Source organism: Grammomys surdaster, unplaced genomic scaffold (assembly GCF_004785775.1).
Source record: "Grammomys surdaster isolate TR1022 unplaced genomic scaffold, NIH_TR_1.0 213, whole genome shotgun sequence".
NCBI classification, from domain to species: domain Eukaryota; kingdom Metazoa; phylum Chordata; class Mammalia; order Rodentia; family Muridae; genus Grammomys; species Grammomys surdaster.
Genome location: NW_021604658.1, coordinates 518,985 through 533,012, shown reverse-complemented (window position 1 = coordinate 533,012; position 14,028 = coordinate 518,985). Strand labels below are relative to the sequence as shown.

General features: G+C 44.7%; 1 protein-coding gene across 1 annotated transcript in view; it reads right to left on the bottom strand.

The window, feature by feature from the left end:
• Heatr6 (HEAT repeat containing 6) overlaps positions 1-14,028 on the bottom strand; it is a 27,472-nt gene that overhangs the window by 9,104 nt on the left and 4,340 nt on the right. Inside the window, exons 4-12 of the mRNA XM_028772404.1 lie at positions 13,525-13,640; positions 12,536-12,650; positions 10,922-11,023; positions 6,939-7,076; positions 5,805-6,109; positions 4,729-4,906; positions 3,923-4,129; positions 3,427-3,526; positions 404-759 (exon numbers count right to left, since the gene is read on the bottom strand). Of these exons, the coding sequence (XP_028628237.1) occupies positions 404-759; positions 3,427-3,526; positions 3,923-4,129; positions 4,729-4,906; positions 5,805-6,109; positions 6,939-7,076; positions 10,922-11,023; positions 12,536-12,650; positions 13,525-13,640 (1,617 nt within the window). The remainder of the gene's footprint in view (positions 1-403; positions 760-3,426; positions 3,527-3,922; positions 4,130-4,728; positions 4,907-5,804; positions 6,110-6,938; positions 7,077-10,921; positions 11,024-12,535; positions 12,651-13,524; positions 13,641-14,028) is intronic.

Here is a 14,028-nt window from a genome sequence, read left to right as displayed (position 1 = left end):
TCTCTCTCTCTCTCTCTCTCTCTCTCTCTCTCTCTCTCTCTCTCTCTGTTGAGATGAGTTTTTACTATGTAGCCCTGGGTGGCCTAGAACATGCTATGTAAAACAAGTTGGTCTTAGATTCACTAATAGGTATAAGATGACAAGGAAGAATCTATAGAGAATGAACTTTAAGCTGCAGAAGTCAAGCTTAGTCATTATTTCTGTCATACAGTACTGACCTGACTACAACAGTCTGAACAAAAGAACAAGGAGGAGCACACTCAGCACTTTACAAGGACTGCTCCAAAACCAAACACAACAGAGCCAAGGCCACACCAGATGGCAAGGCCATTTCATGCACCTGCCCCTCAGTCACCCTCCAGAGAAGGAATGGTCCCTTCCTTTCAGATATGGTGCTTCCTACCTGTAGTGCCTCCAGCCGCATGGGGGATGGTTCATAGGTGCTTCCCATGGTGGAGCCAGCATCGCTACCCGAGCAGGAATCCTCTTTGGGCAGTACCACAGTGGAAATGCAGAGTCGGATGAGCCAGCAGGGTTCTGACAACCCCTTTGGTGAGCTGAGCGATGGTTCTTCCAGAGAGGGTCCTGCAGGGAATGTCTTCCAGCCATCAGGAGTGCTGAGGTGAGGGGTTGCTGAGCTGCTGCTGCTGAGTCCAGAGGAACAGGGCTGTTGAAGAAGCAGCTGGACTTCTGGCAAAGGCGCGTGAGTGGACACTATAGCTCCTAGGAGCGTGAGACTTGACACTCGGACATTAACATCTGTCCAAAGAAAGGCAGGGCCTATCACCATGGAACCACTGACATAAGGGCTGCAGTTATCGCTGCTTGCAATTAAGAACTGCTAGATTCTTTTTAAATTACGTATAATCAAGTTTCTAATTTCATTTCATAGGAAAGAAGGGACGATATCATGAAGAAACAATCTGAAAAATCAAGACCATTAGACATTCTACGAGACAACTTGACTAGGAGTACCCAAATGAGAGGACTAGAAAAATCACTAACAGCTGGTGGGGCTTCTTCATTTAAAAAGAGCGCAGCACCCAGGCCTGGAGCGGGACTCGTGGAATCCTAGCGCTGGCTCCTGCAGAGCACTGGAGTTTGGTCTCTGAGACTCCGTGTCCTGCTGACCTCATACACACCATATAACTACCCAGAGTCACAAAAGGAAAACCAAAGAGCTGTTACAATCCTGGAGTGCTTCACACAGTAGCAAAACGTTACTAATCCATCCACCTCAATGATCATGGGAGTTAAAAGAAAAAGCTATAAAAAACAAATAAACAAAACAAAATTTAAAAAACAAACCAGGGCCAGAGGGATATCTCAACAATGGATGCAACTGCCTGTAAGCACGAGGCCTGGAGTTTCGATCCCCAGAACCCACAAAACTGCTGAGTGGGTATGGCGGTCCACTCCTAATTCCAGTGTTCAGAAGACAAGAGATGGGAGCCTGGGAAGAAAACGTCTAGCCAGAGCTCTGGGAGCAACTGAGAGATACCGTCTCAATGAATAAAGTGGAGGGACTTCAGAACACGCCGCCCGACGTCAAGCTTAGTCTTCACATGCACACACTTATGCAAAGGCCCACAGACACACACACTCCCACCACACATACAGACACACACCACACAGACACACGCACTCACACCATACTCACACCACACAGACATAATAAACGAGAAAAAGGAAAAGCTGACAGGCCCACACTTGGGCTCAGTGTTTTGCAGTGGCTGTCTAGCTGCCCCAGCACCATTGGTTGAAGAGCTGCCTCGGCCCTTTGCTGTGACCAGCTGTGGAGGATGAATGTGGGTTTACTTGTGGGCTCTGTATTCTCTTCTACTGATCTACGTTCTATACTGCCTTTAGTATAGTTAATAGTACGCTCTGAGGTACTGACACGCTCAGGTGGTTATTTTTTCCTCCCTGCAAACACTGAAGATTGAACCCAGGATTTTGCACATTCTAGGCAAGTGCTCCACCACTGAGCTCAACTGTCAGCCTAACTTCTCTACCAATACTGTTCCATCTCTAGGTCTTCTGCTGGATATACTTGAGAACCTTTTGCTGGCATTTTGATTGGGATTACACTAACCCTTCAATCAAGTTGGAAGAACAGAGATGGAGTCCTGTTCACCAAAAAGGGCTCTTCCATTTCATCCATCACTTTATAAGTGTCCAGATGAACCTTCTATAAATTTCTTTAGGCTTACCCCTAAGTATATTAGACTTTAAACATTTTAATAACAAAAACATTCAAGTATAAAGTCAAGTATAAAGGGCCTGTTGAGATGTGGGGGCTTTAGATGGAAATAAAGAGAAACAGATATAGTTAAAATTAGCCGCTGCCTGCATCAGAAGACTTGGGGGGGGTTGTTTGTTTGTTTTTGTTGTTGTTTTATTTTGAGAGAAGTTTTCTTCTGTGTAGACCTGGCTGTCCTGGAACTTGCTCTGTAAATGAGGCTAGCCTTGAACTCTAAGATCTGCTTGCCTCTGCCTCCAGAGTGCTGGGATTAGAGCTGTGTGACACCATTGCCCAGCTGAGAGGTGGGTTCTTTACTGTGCTTTGGCCATCACTGATGAGAGACCTCACTTCAGGATTTATCTTTTTATCACTTATGGACTGGTGTAAGGAGTAGGTTGCACTCAGCCTATCATCTGAGCCTTAAGAAAATCTTACAGAACAGGGACAGGTCTTCCTGTTGGGAGGACACTGGGGTTCTGCACGGGCCATGGATGTGAGGAGAGAAGTGGGAGCTGGTGTGGATCCTCGGACTCTGGGCCGTGTCCCTTCCACAGCGTTCCAGAAAACACCTGCTCGCTCTGCCTCCTTACTGAAAACTCAGACTAAGAACAAGTCTGATCTGAAATCTTGCAAACAAACAAAAAGGAACATTCTAAAGGCGAGTGCTCACAGCTCACATACCTTATGTGTGGAAAAATCCAAGACTCACAGCACTAAGTCCACAGTTAGAGATGTGAACTAACTTCAGAAGGCTTTACATGGACTTCACAGATCACAGTACAGAAGTCAGGTTCTTGTACGACAGTTTTTCTTCCCAATACATGACACCTACTTCCCTCCCTCCCTCCCTCCCTCCCTCCCTCCCTCCCTCCCTCCCTCCCTCCCTCCCTCCCTCCCATTCTGCCTACAGATGTTGATTCCTATGCACTGACACAGCCTCTTGTACTCACTCCTACTCTGAGATGCGGTTTCTTTACTGTGGAGAGTCAGGCTCTCAACTCAAGGTCAGTTCTGCTCATCTCCTTCCCAAATGGCCTTCTAGCAATGGTTGATAACCTTTAACAGCTGAGACTTTCAGAGACCTCAGAGCTGGAGAGAGGCACTGAATCCTTACTTCTCTTTCTTTTAAACACTGCTACTCCACATTTGATGGCTATAAAGACGCCGACCGCACTACCAACCTTTGTGGCGGATGTAAGGCTTTATGTGGTTCCAGACTTTGGTCAGCAGGCTGAGCTTCAGACGGTTGTAGGGGGCGTTTGATACTAGATTTGCGAGGCACTGCAACAGAACAGCAATATACATTTACAATATTTAATTTGAAAGGTCTTTTAAGTAAAATTTTTTTTACATTTATTTTTCTGAGTGTGTATGTGTAGGTTAGAGGGCAGTTATGGGAATCTGTCCTCTCCTACCACATATTCTGGGGTCAAACCTGGCAAGCACCTTTACCCACTGAGCCATCCCACCAGCCCTCCCTCCCCTCATTTTTAAAGGTCTTTATACTAAGTGAAAACTAGTCTTTTTAATGTCTATAGTTATATTAAAGAGGTATAGACTTCCAAACAGGTGTCCTTAATATAACTATTACTTATACTCTTAGGTCGAATTACTTTTAGATGATATGTAGCACTATATACTATATTAACTGAATTCTGCAGGTAACTAGGGACTTACCTTAATTATTTGAGTAAGGGTCTGGGACGAGGACTCTGCCACCAAAGCTAACAAAAGACATCTGTGCAACTCTCTAATGCTGGATGCAATCGTGACAGAGAAGGGCGTGAAAGCCCGTTTGTGGTCACTGGTGTCTTCAGCAACAGAAAGGAACTGCTTTGAGCCTTCCAAGATGGCAGACAGAACTTGAAGAGCACAGGCACGCGTCTGGAATTTCAAGATGATTCACACTGATCAGTCTGAAGTCGGGATCCAGGCTCCCTTCCTCCTAACCACACTCAATGCTCCACGTATTCAGAGCCAGCTTATTGGAAGAATGAAGGCAAGAGAGGGCGTAGTGGCTACTGAGGGCAGCTATAAGTTACTACACATAAGGAGATCCTCGAGCACACTACCATGGGACCACAGTGAGGTGGAACTCCAAGGTCTACCACAGCACGCAGATCTGCATCCTGAGTGTGGGGATGAGGAGAGATTAGAGCCCTTCATAACTAGGCACACAGCTGATGGAAAGAGCCCGACAGCTTCTGGGATGAAAGATACAAACATCACAGTTTCAGTGGGGCTCAAAGGAGACAGAAGTTACAGCTCAGTAAGGTCTGACTTCAAAGACCACTGGGCTTAAGATGTTATCCTACCATGTACCCCACAGAAGCCTGAGCCCTTGTCATTTCCTGCCTATTAAGGCTCTCAAGTCAACACCTGGGATGGTCTCAGTGAGAGCAGAATTCAGAGATCAGACAGCGCAAAGGGGGAAAAGGACACAAAATGTGACTTCTCATAAAGCTTTGGTTCAGAATCCTTACCTTTGGAGATGGATCCTTTAGTGTAAGTGTCATTAAGGACACAGACTGTGGGCTTCCAAGCTCCGGCGTGTCAGGAACAAAGGCAGACCAGTAGCCATATAGAACTTTTTTTTCTATTGATTTGATAGTAGAAAGAAAACAAGCCAATGCTCCTTGGCGAACCTTGGCTTGGTATGACCTTTCAGAATGAGAAAACAAGGTTTACAAGTTTTTAAGAATGTGAATGGAAAGGCTATTTATTCTAACCAGTTCAGATGCTCTGAGAAATTAAACATCTCCTGAATATCCCTAAGGATGTTATCATCCCTTTCAAAGTATGATCAAAACATGTTACGTATTTTTGCTACAAGCTATTAAGGGTGATTAAAATGCAAGCAGGCAGAGAATAAGAGAGTAACATTTTGATTAGAAAACTGGAATTAGACAAGGACAGTGCAGAGTATTCATGCATCTGCTCAGTGGATACCGCGAGTAACCTTATATGGGTCACAGTGCTTGAGGTGGCCACGCACAAAGCCCCTGCCCTTGACACACTTTTTAGTGGCAGTGACAAATGATTCAAGAAAGAACTGTCAGGCTGGAGAGATGGCTCAGCAGTTAAGAGCACCGACTGTTCTTGCAGAGGTCCTGGGTTCAATTCCCAGCAACCACATGGTGGCTCACAACCATCTGTAATGAGATCTGGTGCCCTCTTCTGGTGTGCAGGCATACATGTAGGCAGAACACTATATACATAATAAACAAAATCTTTTTTAAAAAAGAAAAAAAGAAAGAAAGAACTGCTATGTACTTCCCATGACACTAGGGCAAAGATTAATTACAGGGTCATGTAACTGAGAGCCTAAGCCAGAATGAAGGTGTCAGGGAAGTTTTCCAGAAAAAAAGACTTGTGAGTGCACTCTGAAGAGGATGAGAGGCTAACAAGACAGACAGGGCAGACAGCAGCGTTCACACGGCAGATCCACCAAGTCAGCGAACAAAAGAGAGGTCAAGGTCAGCGCCACACAGCAGGCAAGTTCTAAAAGTCACATGCAACTACAAATATCAGGTAGAACATCCTAACAAAATACTACTACCTCATTTTACCCTGCATGCCTCCTTCTGCATCCGAATAGTCTGACTCACTGCTGCTGACTCTTTTCCAGCTGGAGGAGGCAAAGGGCAAGGAGGCCTGCTCTCTTCCGGCAGCTCTGCCTCCATCCACAGGCAAACCCTGGGAGCCCCAGAGGGAGGAGCACCAAGCATTCTCGCCACATGTGTTCGCCTGGTCCATGCTGAGCCCTGGTGCTGCTTCTGTTTCACCACAGGGCTCCTCCTCGTCCTCCACTTTCTCCCCTTGTTGGGGTTTCTTTGGTTTTACTTTGTGTTTTTTCTTTTTGATCTGATTTTAGGAGCAAACAAAGACATAATATGTAATACATACATATATACATACATACACATATGTATAAATATATATTTACATATATACATTATGATAGTGGTCCCAAAACTACTTTTCACTGAAATCATTGGTACTTTTTCATTTGACAGTGACTGGGGATGTTCACACATGCAGTATGAGGAAAGGTGAAGAGGACAAAACCAGACAGAGGTGTGACGCCCCGCATGATGAATGACGCACACTACGGGACATACACCTGTATACCGCAGGTCTCCAAGGGGGCTGGGGGAGGAGACAGCTGTCTAGAAGGGAGGGAAATATGACGGTAGCATGGCAGAGCCAGTGACCTGACAGGTGGGTGGACTTCAATGGCTCTAGAGAAGAACTGCCACATTATGAGCCTAAGGATAAATGCAGCTGCTTCCATTACTAAGCTTTACTGGAAGGCAGCCACACCCATCTGCTTCTGCGGTGAGTCCCTGCCTGCTTTTGTATTCGGGTACCTGTGACAGTCAGCCCTTTACAAACAGGAGTGTACTGACTCTTCTTGCTTTGGAGAGGCCAGGGAATGAGCCTTCAGTGATGGATGTAAAGCAAATGCTTGTAGCAGTTACATTGCCCAGACCACTGAAGCACAAGCGCTCCAACTGGTACTCCCGGAAATCTGACTGATTTAAAATTTCTATATTAACCACAGTAACTTGCAAACAAGCTCTTAGTGGCATCTTGAGGCAGTTGGGAAGCAAATCATAGAAAGCATACATAGCTACAGAGCAAGCACTTGAACGCTCCCCAGCTGAAATCTGCTCAGTGGACAGACACGTACCGCACATGGTCGAGCAGCACTGGAGTCTGGTTGCTGGGGTTTAACAGGTGATCTCCCATCGTACTGAGGAAGTGGAGTTGGGTATAGCACTGTGGGCATCTCTATGTTTAGTCCAGGGAGTCCATGAAACATGGCTTTCTAACAGTGAAGAGCAAGGAAAAACAAACACCACATAAATCACAAAACAATCAGCATGTTCTCATCAGAACACAAGCAGACCAATGTTTTAAAAACTATTTCAGAATAAAAATGAGACAGTAAATACTGAAAGGTGGGTGCTCTAAGGAGTGTTTAATCTCATTCTTCACCTCCCACCATGTTCCTGACTTCATCTGATTTTGGAAGCTAACCAGGGTTGGGCATGGCGGAGAAGAGCTTCATCTTATCTGGATGCAGCTGGATCTGCGCTGGCCACAGCAGATTAGATGTCGTTCTAGAGTGTCTATAATTTTTGTTTATCAAATCACTATTATCTAGTTATGTTTTATTAATCATAAATTGTTTAAACCAATTTATTATTTTTCTAAATACCAATCCTTTAGATTTATGTGCACGAGTGCCCCACCTGCATGTATGTAGACCATGTGGGTACCCAGAGCCTGTGGAGGTCAGAAGAAGGGGTTGGATCCCCTGGAACTGAAGTTGTGAATGGTGTGAGTGACCAGATATGTGTTGGGTCCTTAGTGAAAGGAACAAGTACACTTAACCACTGAGCCATTTCTCCAGCCCATAATTTATCATTTTTATGTATTTTGTATGTATTTTTATGTATTTCCACATCTGTCTTAGTTAGGGTTTTATTGCTGTGAAGAGACACCATGACCAAGACAACTTTTATAAAAGCAATCATTTAACTGGGGCTGGCTTAGTTTCCGAGGTTCAATTCATTATCGTCACGACACCACGTGGCATCAGGCAGGCAGAGCTGGTACTAGAGGAGCCTTGAGTTCTACATCTTCATCTGAAGGTAGCCAGGAGAAGACTGTCTCCCAAGCAGCTAGGAGAAGGGTCTCAAAACCCACCCCCACAGTGACACACTTCCTTTAACAAGGCCACACCTCCTAACAGTGCTACTCCCTGGCCCCCATAGGCTCATTCAAAACATGAGTTTATGGGAGCCATACCCAGCTATAGCATAATGAAAAATACATTTAGTCAAACTTCAAAACTTCCCACAGTCTATCACAGGCTCAACAATGTTAAAAGTCTAAAGTTCAAAGGCTCCTCTGAGATTTAAGCAATCTCTTAACTGTAATCCCCTATAAAACCAAAATCAAAAGGCAGATCATATACTTCAACATCACAGGATATACATTACCATTCCAAAACATCACAGTGAGGAAATACTGGACCAGAGCAAGACAGGAAACCAGCTGGGCAAACTCCAAACTTTGTATTTCTATATCTGATATTAATAAGCTCTTCAGATCCACAACTCCCTTCATCTTTGTTGACTGCAACAGCTTCTTTCTCCTGTGCTGGGTCCACTCCCTGTTAGCAGTTTTCCTCAGCAGGTATCCCATGGCTCTAGCATCTTTAACATCTCGGCCTCTTTGTGGTAACTTGAACTTCACGTTCTTGTTTCAATGTTTGGAATACATACACGATCTTCTGGGCTCCTCCAAAGGGGTTGGGTCACTTTTCTAGCTTTACCCTCTGTAGCACTCCAGGGTCTAGTTGACTACACTCCACTATTGATGCTGTTCTTGGTAGTCATCCTATGGTACTGGCATCTTTAATACACTGGGGTCTTCTGCCGCAACTACTTTACCAATAGCCTCTCATTGGCTTTCTTCATGATGCCAAGCCTCAACTCCTTTGCATGATTCCTTTAGTCCTGAGCCATCAACTGCAACTGAGGCTGCACCTTCACCAATGGCCTTTCCTGGTCTCTCACAGTACCCAGCCTCAGCTGCTCTTCATGGTCCCCTCATAACTTCAAAACAGTACTATTTGGGTGACTTTTTACTGTTACCAAGTCCAGCTGCAGCATGAGGTACAACCTTGGTTATCTCTGGAACATAGCTTCTTTGTGCTCTCAGAAAGTACTTCCCAGAAGACTTCATCTCAGTGATACTGGTCCCTTCTTAATTGCCACTAATTTCTTAGCTCCAGCTAGCCAGCATCAATTGTCCCAGGAGCCCCCTCTATTCTTGACTCTAAAGACAGAGCCACATGGCGAAAGCTGTAGAGTACTGCTGCTTGGAACATGGCCCCTTGTTCTATTATGTCATCACCAGCTTTGTGTACTCTTGCACTGGCTAAGCATGGCTGTCCTGGAACTTGCTCTGTAGACAGAACTTGAACTCAGAGATCTGCATGCCTCTGTCTCCTAAGTGCTAAGATTAAAGGCATGGTCTACTATGCTTAGACCTAAACTTTTCATGGCCACTATGCCTCAAGATCCAGATCAAAAGCCCCAAGATCTGCATAACAGGTGTACCCTCCATTTCTGGATTGAAGTCATTTCACATTAAAAGTCCAAATGAAAACAATAATCAGGTAATAATAATGCCTAACATGATGTAACTATCCCCTGTTCAACTGCAAACATAAACAATAAGCTTAGCTGGGTGGGATCTTGTCCAGAGGTCACCACTCCCTAAATTCCATTTAAAATCCTTGAACACAGGATTTAGCTCCATTGCACTTCCTGATGCCCATTTAATACTTCAACCATTAATTTTGCAGTTTTCCTTTCTAAGCTTGCTACAACTGATCAAAATGTTCCTTATAAAAGTGAACCACAGGACAGAGTGTACACTTGATTGATTTGAGATGTCCTTTGTCAATGCAGTTGATCTGAATCATTTCACCTTAGCTGCAGGTACACTTTTCAGACAAGAGCAAAAAGCCACCACATTCTTCACCAAAATATCAGAGTCTCTAGACCACATACTAAAATTCTCTGAAACATCTAGAGCCAGGCCCCACAATTCACATCACCCTCAGCACCAGTGTCTTCCATGTTCCTACTAGGATAGTCCATTGAGCCCCACTTAAAGCATTCCACTGCTGTCCAAATCCAAAGTCCCCAAATTCACATTCTTCCAAACAAAAACATGGTCAGGGCTACCAAAGTAATGCCCCAGTCCTGGTACCAATTTCTATCTTAATTATGGTTTCTATTGCTGTGCAGATGCACCATGACCTGGGAAACTCTTATAAAGGACAACATTTAGTTGGAGCTGGCTTACAGTTTCAGAGGTTCAGTCCATTATCATCATGGTGAGGAAGCATGGCATCCTGTAGGCAGACTTGATGCTGGAGGAACCATGAGTTCTACATCTTGATCCAAAGGCAGCCAGAAGAAGACTGTGTCCTAAGCAGCTAGGAGGAGGGTCTCAAAGCCCACCCCCACAGTGATAATACTTCCTACAAGGCCACACCTACTCCAACAAGGCCACGCCTCCCAACTGTGCTACTCTCTGGGTCAAGCATATTCAAACCACCACAATATCTGTCTGTCTTTATTCAGGGATTAAGAGAAAATAATTAAGATATTGGTCATGAAGCTAGACTGTAACAAATGTCTTTCACCTGAGGTGAGCACTGAGACTCTGACTCTTCCTGGCTGAACTGAAGGGTGCTGGACCTCTCAGGGTGGTCTGACTTTCCCACTATGTGCAGGCTCAGAAGCTAATAATGGCAGCTTACTGCTCCTTCAGAATACAAAGATGAAGGTGGGTTCAAGATGATCTGTAATTAAATTATCTACAGATCATATCTCATCATAGATTTCTAAGATTCAAAAGCAATTCTTAAAACTTTGATATGTTTGCTTGATGGCGGTTGTCCTCTGCTCTCAATTTTATCTGAGAATGCTTGAACATGAGCATTTTATTCTGCTCTTAAAATCCAGTGAGAAACTCTATACCCCCCAGTTAGCTGAAGAGGGGGGAGAGGATATAGGGCAGCCCCCATACTTGAGGTGTGAAACAGGAAGGGAGGTCCCTCGGACCCTTGGTGAAGACATGCCTCACCTTTAGCACAGCGAGAAGTGCTCCCAGGTGCTCAGTCTGCGTCAGTCTCATTTTCCCACCATTGAGAAGCGACTGTATGCCTTTCAGTGCATTCTGTAACAGCTGAGGGTGGGGAGGCAGAGATGCAAGTTAGAAAGCAGAATAAAGTCTGGTTCCTCTGGAATAAATTGGTAGCAGTTAGAATGGCAAAGGAAAACGTCCCCTCCACGGTGAAAACCTTTTTGGAGCACGCAGCAGAGACAAGGACCCAGAGGACAGACCTGAGTTCTCTTACTCTGAGTTCTCTTACTGAGCAGTCTTATGTACACACTTACAGACCAAGTGTAAATGGTGAACCAGAAAGGGAGCAGCTGAGACCATGGGAAAGGTGCAGAGGGCCTGTGGGACAGCTTAGCAGGGACAACCACCTGCCACCAAGTGTGGCGACCTAATTTCAGTTCCCAGGACCAACATGATGGAAGGACAGAACCAAACAACTTCCCCAACATCCTCTGATCTCAAAACAATTGCCATGGCATGCCTATATGCTCACACACACACACTAAAGTGCCATCTAAAAACGTTTTAAGGACCAGAGAGGTGAAGGGACAATCTCTGTAAGAAAGCACCCTGAGTGGCTTGGGAAGTCGAGGCATGGGTGGGGTGGGAGGGTAGCTCTGATCACCACAGATTTCTCAGCTCAGTAACCTCATCTTCAGGGCTCTGTCCTTCAGAAATACTCTGCACAGGGGAGGGTGTGAACTAGAGATTTGTTAAAACAGTGGGAAAAGTTAATTTTCATGATTATGGCTACAATGATGATACAAGAAGCTAATGCTTCCTAACTGTGAAACTCAACAAGGACGTGACTCAGTCACACACTTTAAATGCTGTATCTTGTGCACCGAATAAGAGCCTCACAATATGGTTTTATCAGTCCAATTTTAGGCCAGAACATGGAGACACCAGGGCATAATTACCCCAATTATTCTGTTGCCATTAGAAACCATGGTATGTATATATATAAATATGCACTGGAAAGCTAAGAGCCAGTAAAACATAAAAAAAGGGAGGGTTATAAAACAGTCCATCAATGATACATGTGCCGCTCACTCAGCCTGGAGAATCAAGCACTTTCAGTGCTCGGATGTGGGCCTGGTGCCAAAAGCAACTTTTATTATCTTGGATCTACAGTGTTTGAGATGTATACTTCTTAATTTAAAATATGCCCACATATTACCGTATTTGTCATGAAAAAGATATTGTTGAGCAGATTTTCTCCTTTTTACCCTAAAGTCAATCATGATCATTGTATTGTTTTTAAACATGGGAGGAGAAAGAATATGGGCTTTTAAGTTGTCAAAACAAAACTGAGAGCAAACCAAAGAAAGCAAAACTGATCCTTATCATTTGAATCCAAAGGTGTGGCTTCAGTGCCGCTGACATATAGACACCATTCATACCCACAGAGATCTGACTTCAGTGCCACTGACAGATAAGACACCATTTACACACACATACACACACACACACACACACACACACACACACACACACACGCATGCATGCACGCACATCCTGAAGCCTCTGTCCTATGCCTGCAACACTCAGATGCCTAGGAGCAGCCCCACCTACCATGCAAAATGTTATATCATCCATATCAGATGATTTTGGAGACTGTAAAATGGTCAAGAAAGCTTGGAAGCAGACATGCTGGTAGGACTCCTCCAGGTATGGCTGTCCTGGCACACTGAAACACATGTAGAGGAGACAATTCAGTTGTCTTTGAAATGGTGCTTCCAGAAGAGCGAGCATTAGCAACGGCAATGCAGACCGGTAAGTCTAGAACACGCCCCGAATACCCACTCTGGCTGACTAGTTGCTGCTGTACTGGCACAGGTTTGAACATGCATGAAGAAGTAAGAGAAATTTCTAAAAGAAAATGTCACAGAAGTGTAGTCCAGGAAATGTGGGGAAGAAACAATCTGTTTTTGTTCTGCCCTTCAGTCACAGGTGGGAAATAATGCAGACAGATCTTTCAGACAACATGACTGAGTCTGCCTTCCTAGGCACTGGAAGGCACAGTGCTATCCAGAGACAAGGTCAAGTTTGTGCTGCCCGTTTGCTATTGCATACTACAGACCTACTCTAATTCTTAAAGAAGAAACTGAACTTAACAGAAACTCTCACAAGAGCCTAAATTCACATGAATATTCTTCCTAAAAGAATATGGTTGAAATTTACACCAGAAGAAAATAAAACCGACATATTACATGCCTAACACTTCTAGCATGCATTTCTCCCTTCACTTCTTGATGGTCTTTAATTAAAACAAACATAAGACAACTTTGTTGAGTGGCATGGGGAATGTAAACTAGGTTCTTTTTCCTTCTGTCAAAATAAAAGCCTGTGGCCCACACTGGTCTGGAACTTGCTCTGCGGAACAGCCTTAGATAAGCATCCTCTTGCCTCTGCCTCTTGAGTGCTAGGTTTACAGGGATGTGCCGCCAGGCATAACTTAAGTTATGCCAGTTTTCTAAGTCGGCTTCAGGCAGATAGAACAACCTATAGAGGGTCCGAGAGACGGCCTACCTTCTACTACTGGGAAACCTGGATCCACATACCTGAGACATAAGTTTGCCATACAATGCACTGCAGCTCTCCTGACTTCAGGATCAGAATAAGTCAAGTCACTCAACTTCATCAAGAGGCCACTCTTGCCTAGCAAGTCTGGGAGATGCTGAAACAAAATATTAATAGTATGTGTCTAAGAACAGCCTCTAGGAAGACTGTACTTGGTAGACAATACTTTAACTAAAAGGCAGTGAACTATCAAAAAATGAACTATTAGGTAAATCCTTCAATGGCTACCCAAACGTATGCCAGAAATCAGTGGTAAGAATCATTACCAGGGCATTGCCGGGGGTCTTTGGTCTTGGCTACATGGACAGGGCACTGCCGGGAGTCTTTAGTCTTGGCTACATGGACAGGGCACTGCTGGGGTCTTTGGTCTTGGCTACATGGACAGGGCACTGCCAGGGGTCTTTGGTCTTGGCTACATGAACAGGGCACTGCTGGGGATCTTTGGTCTTGGCTACATGGACAGGGCACTGCCGGGGGTCTTCGGT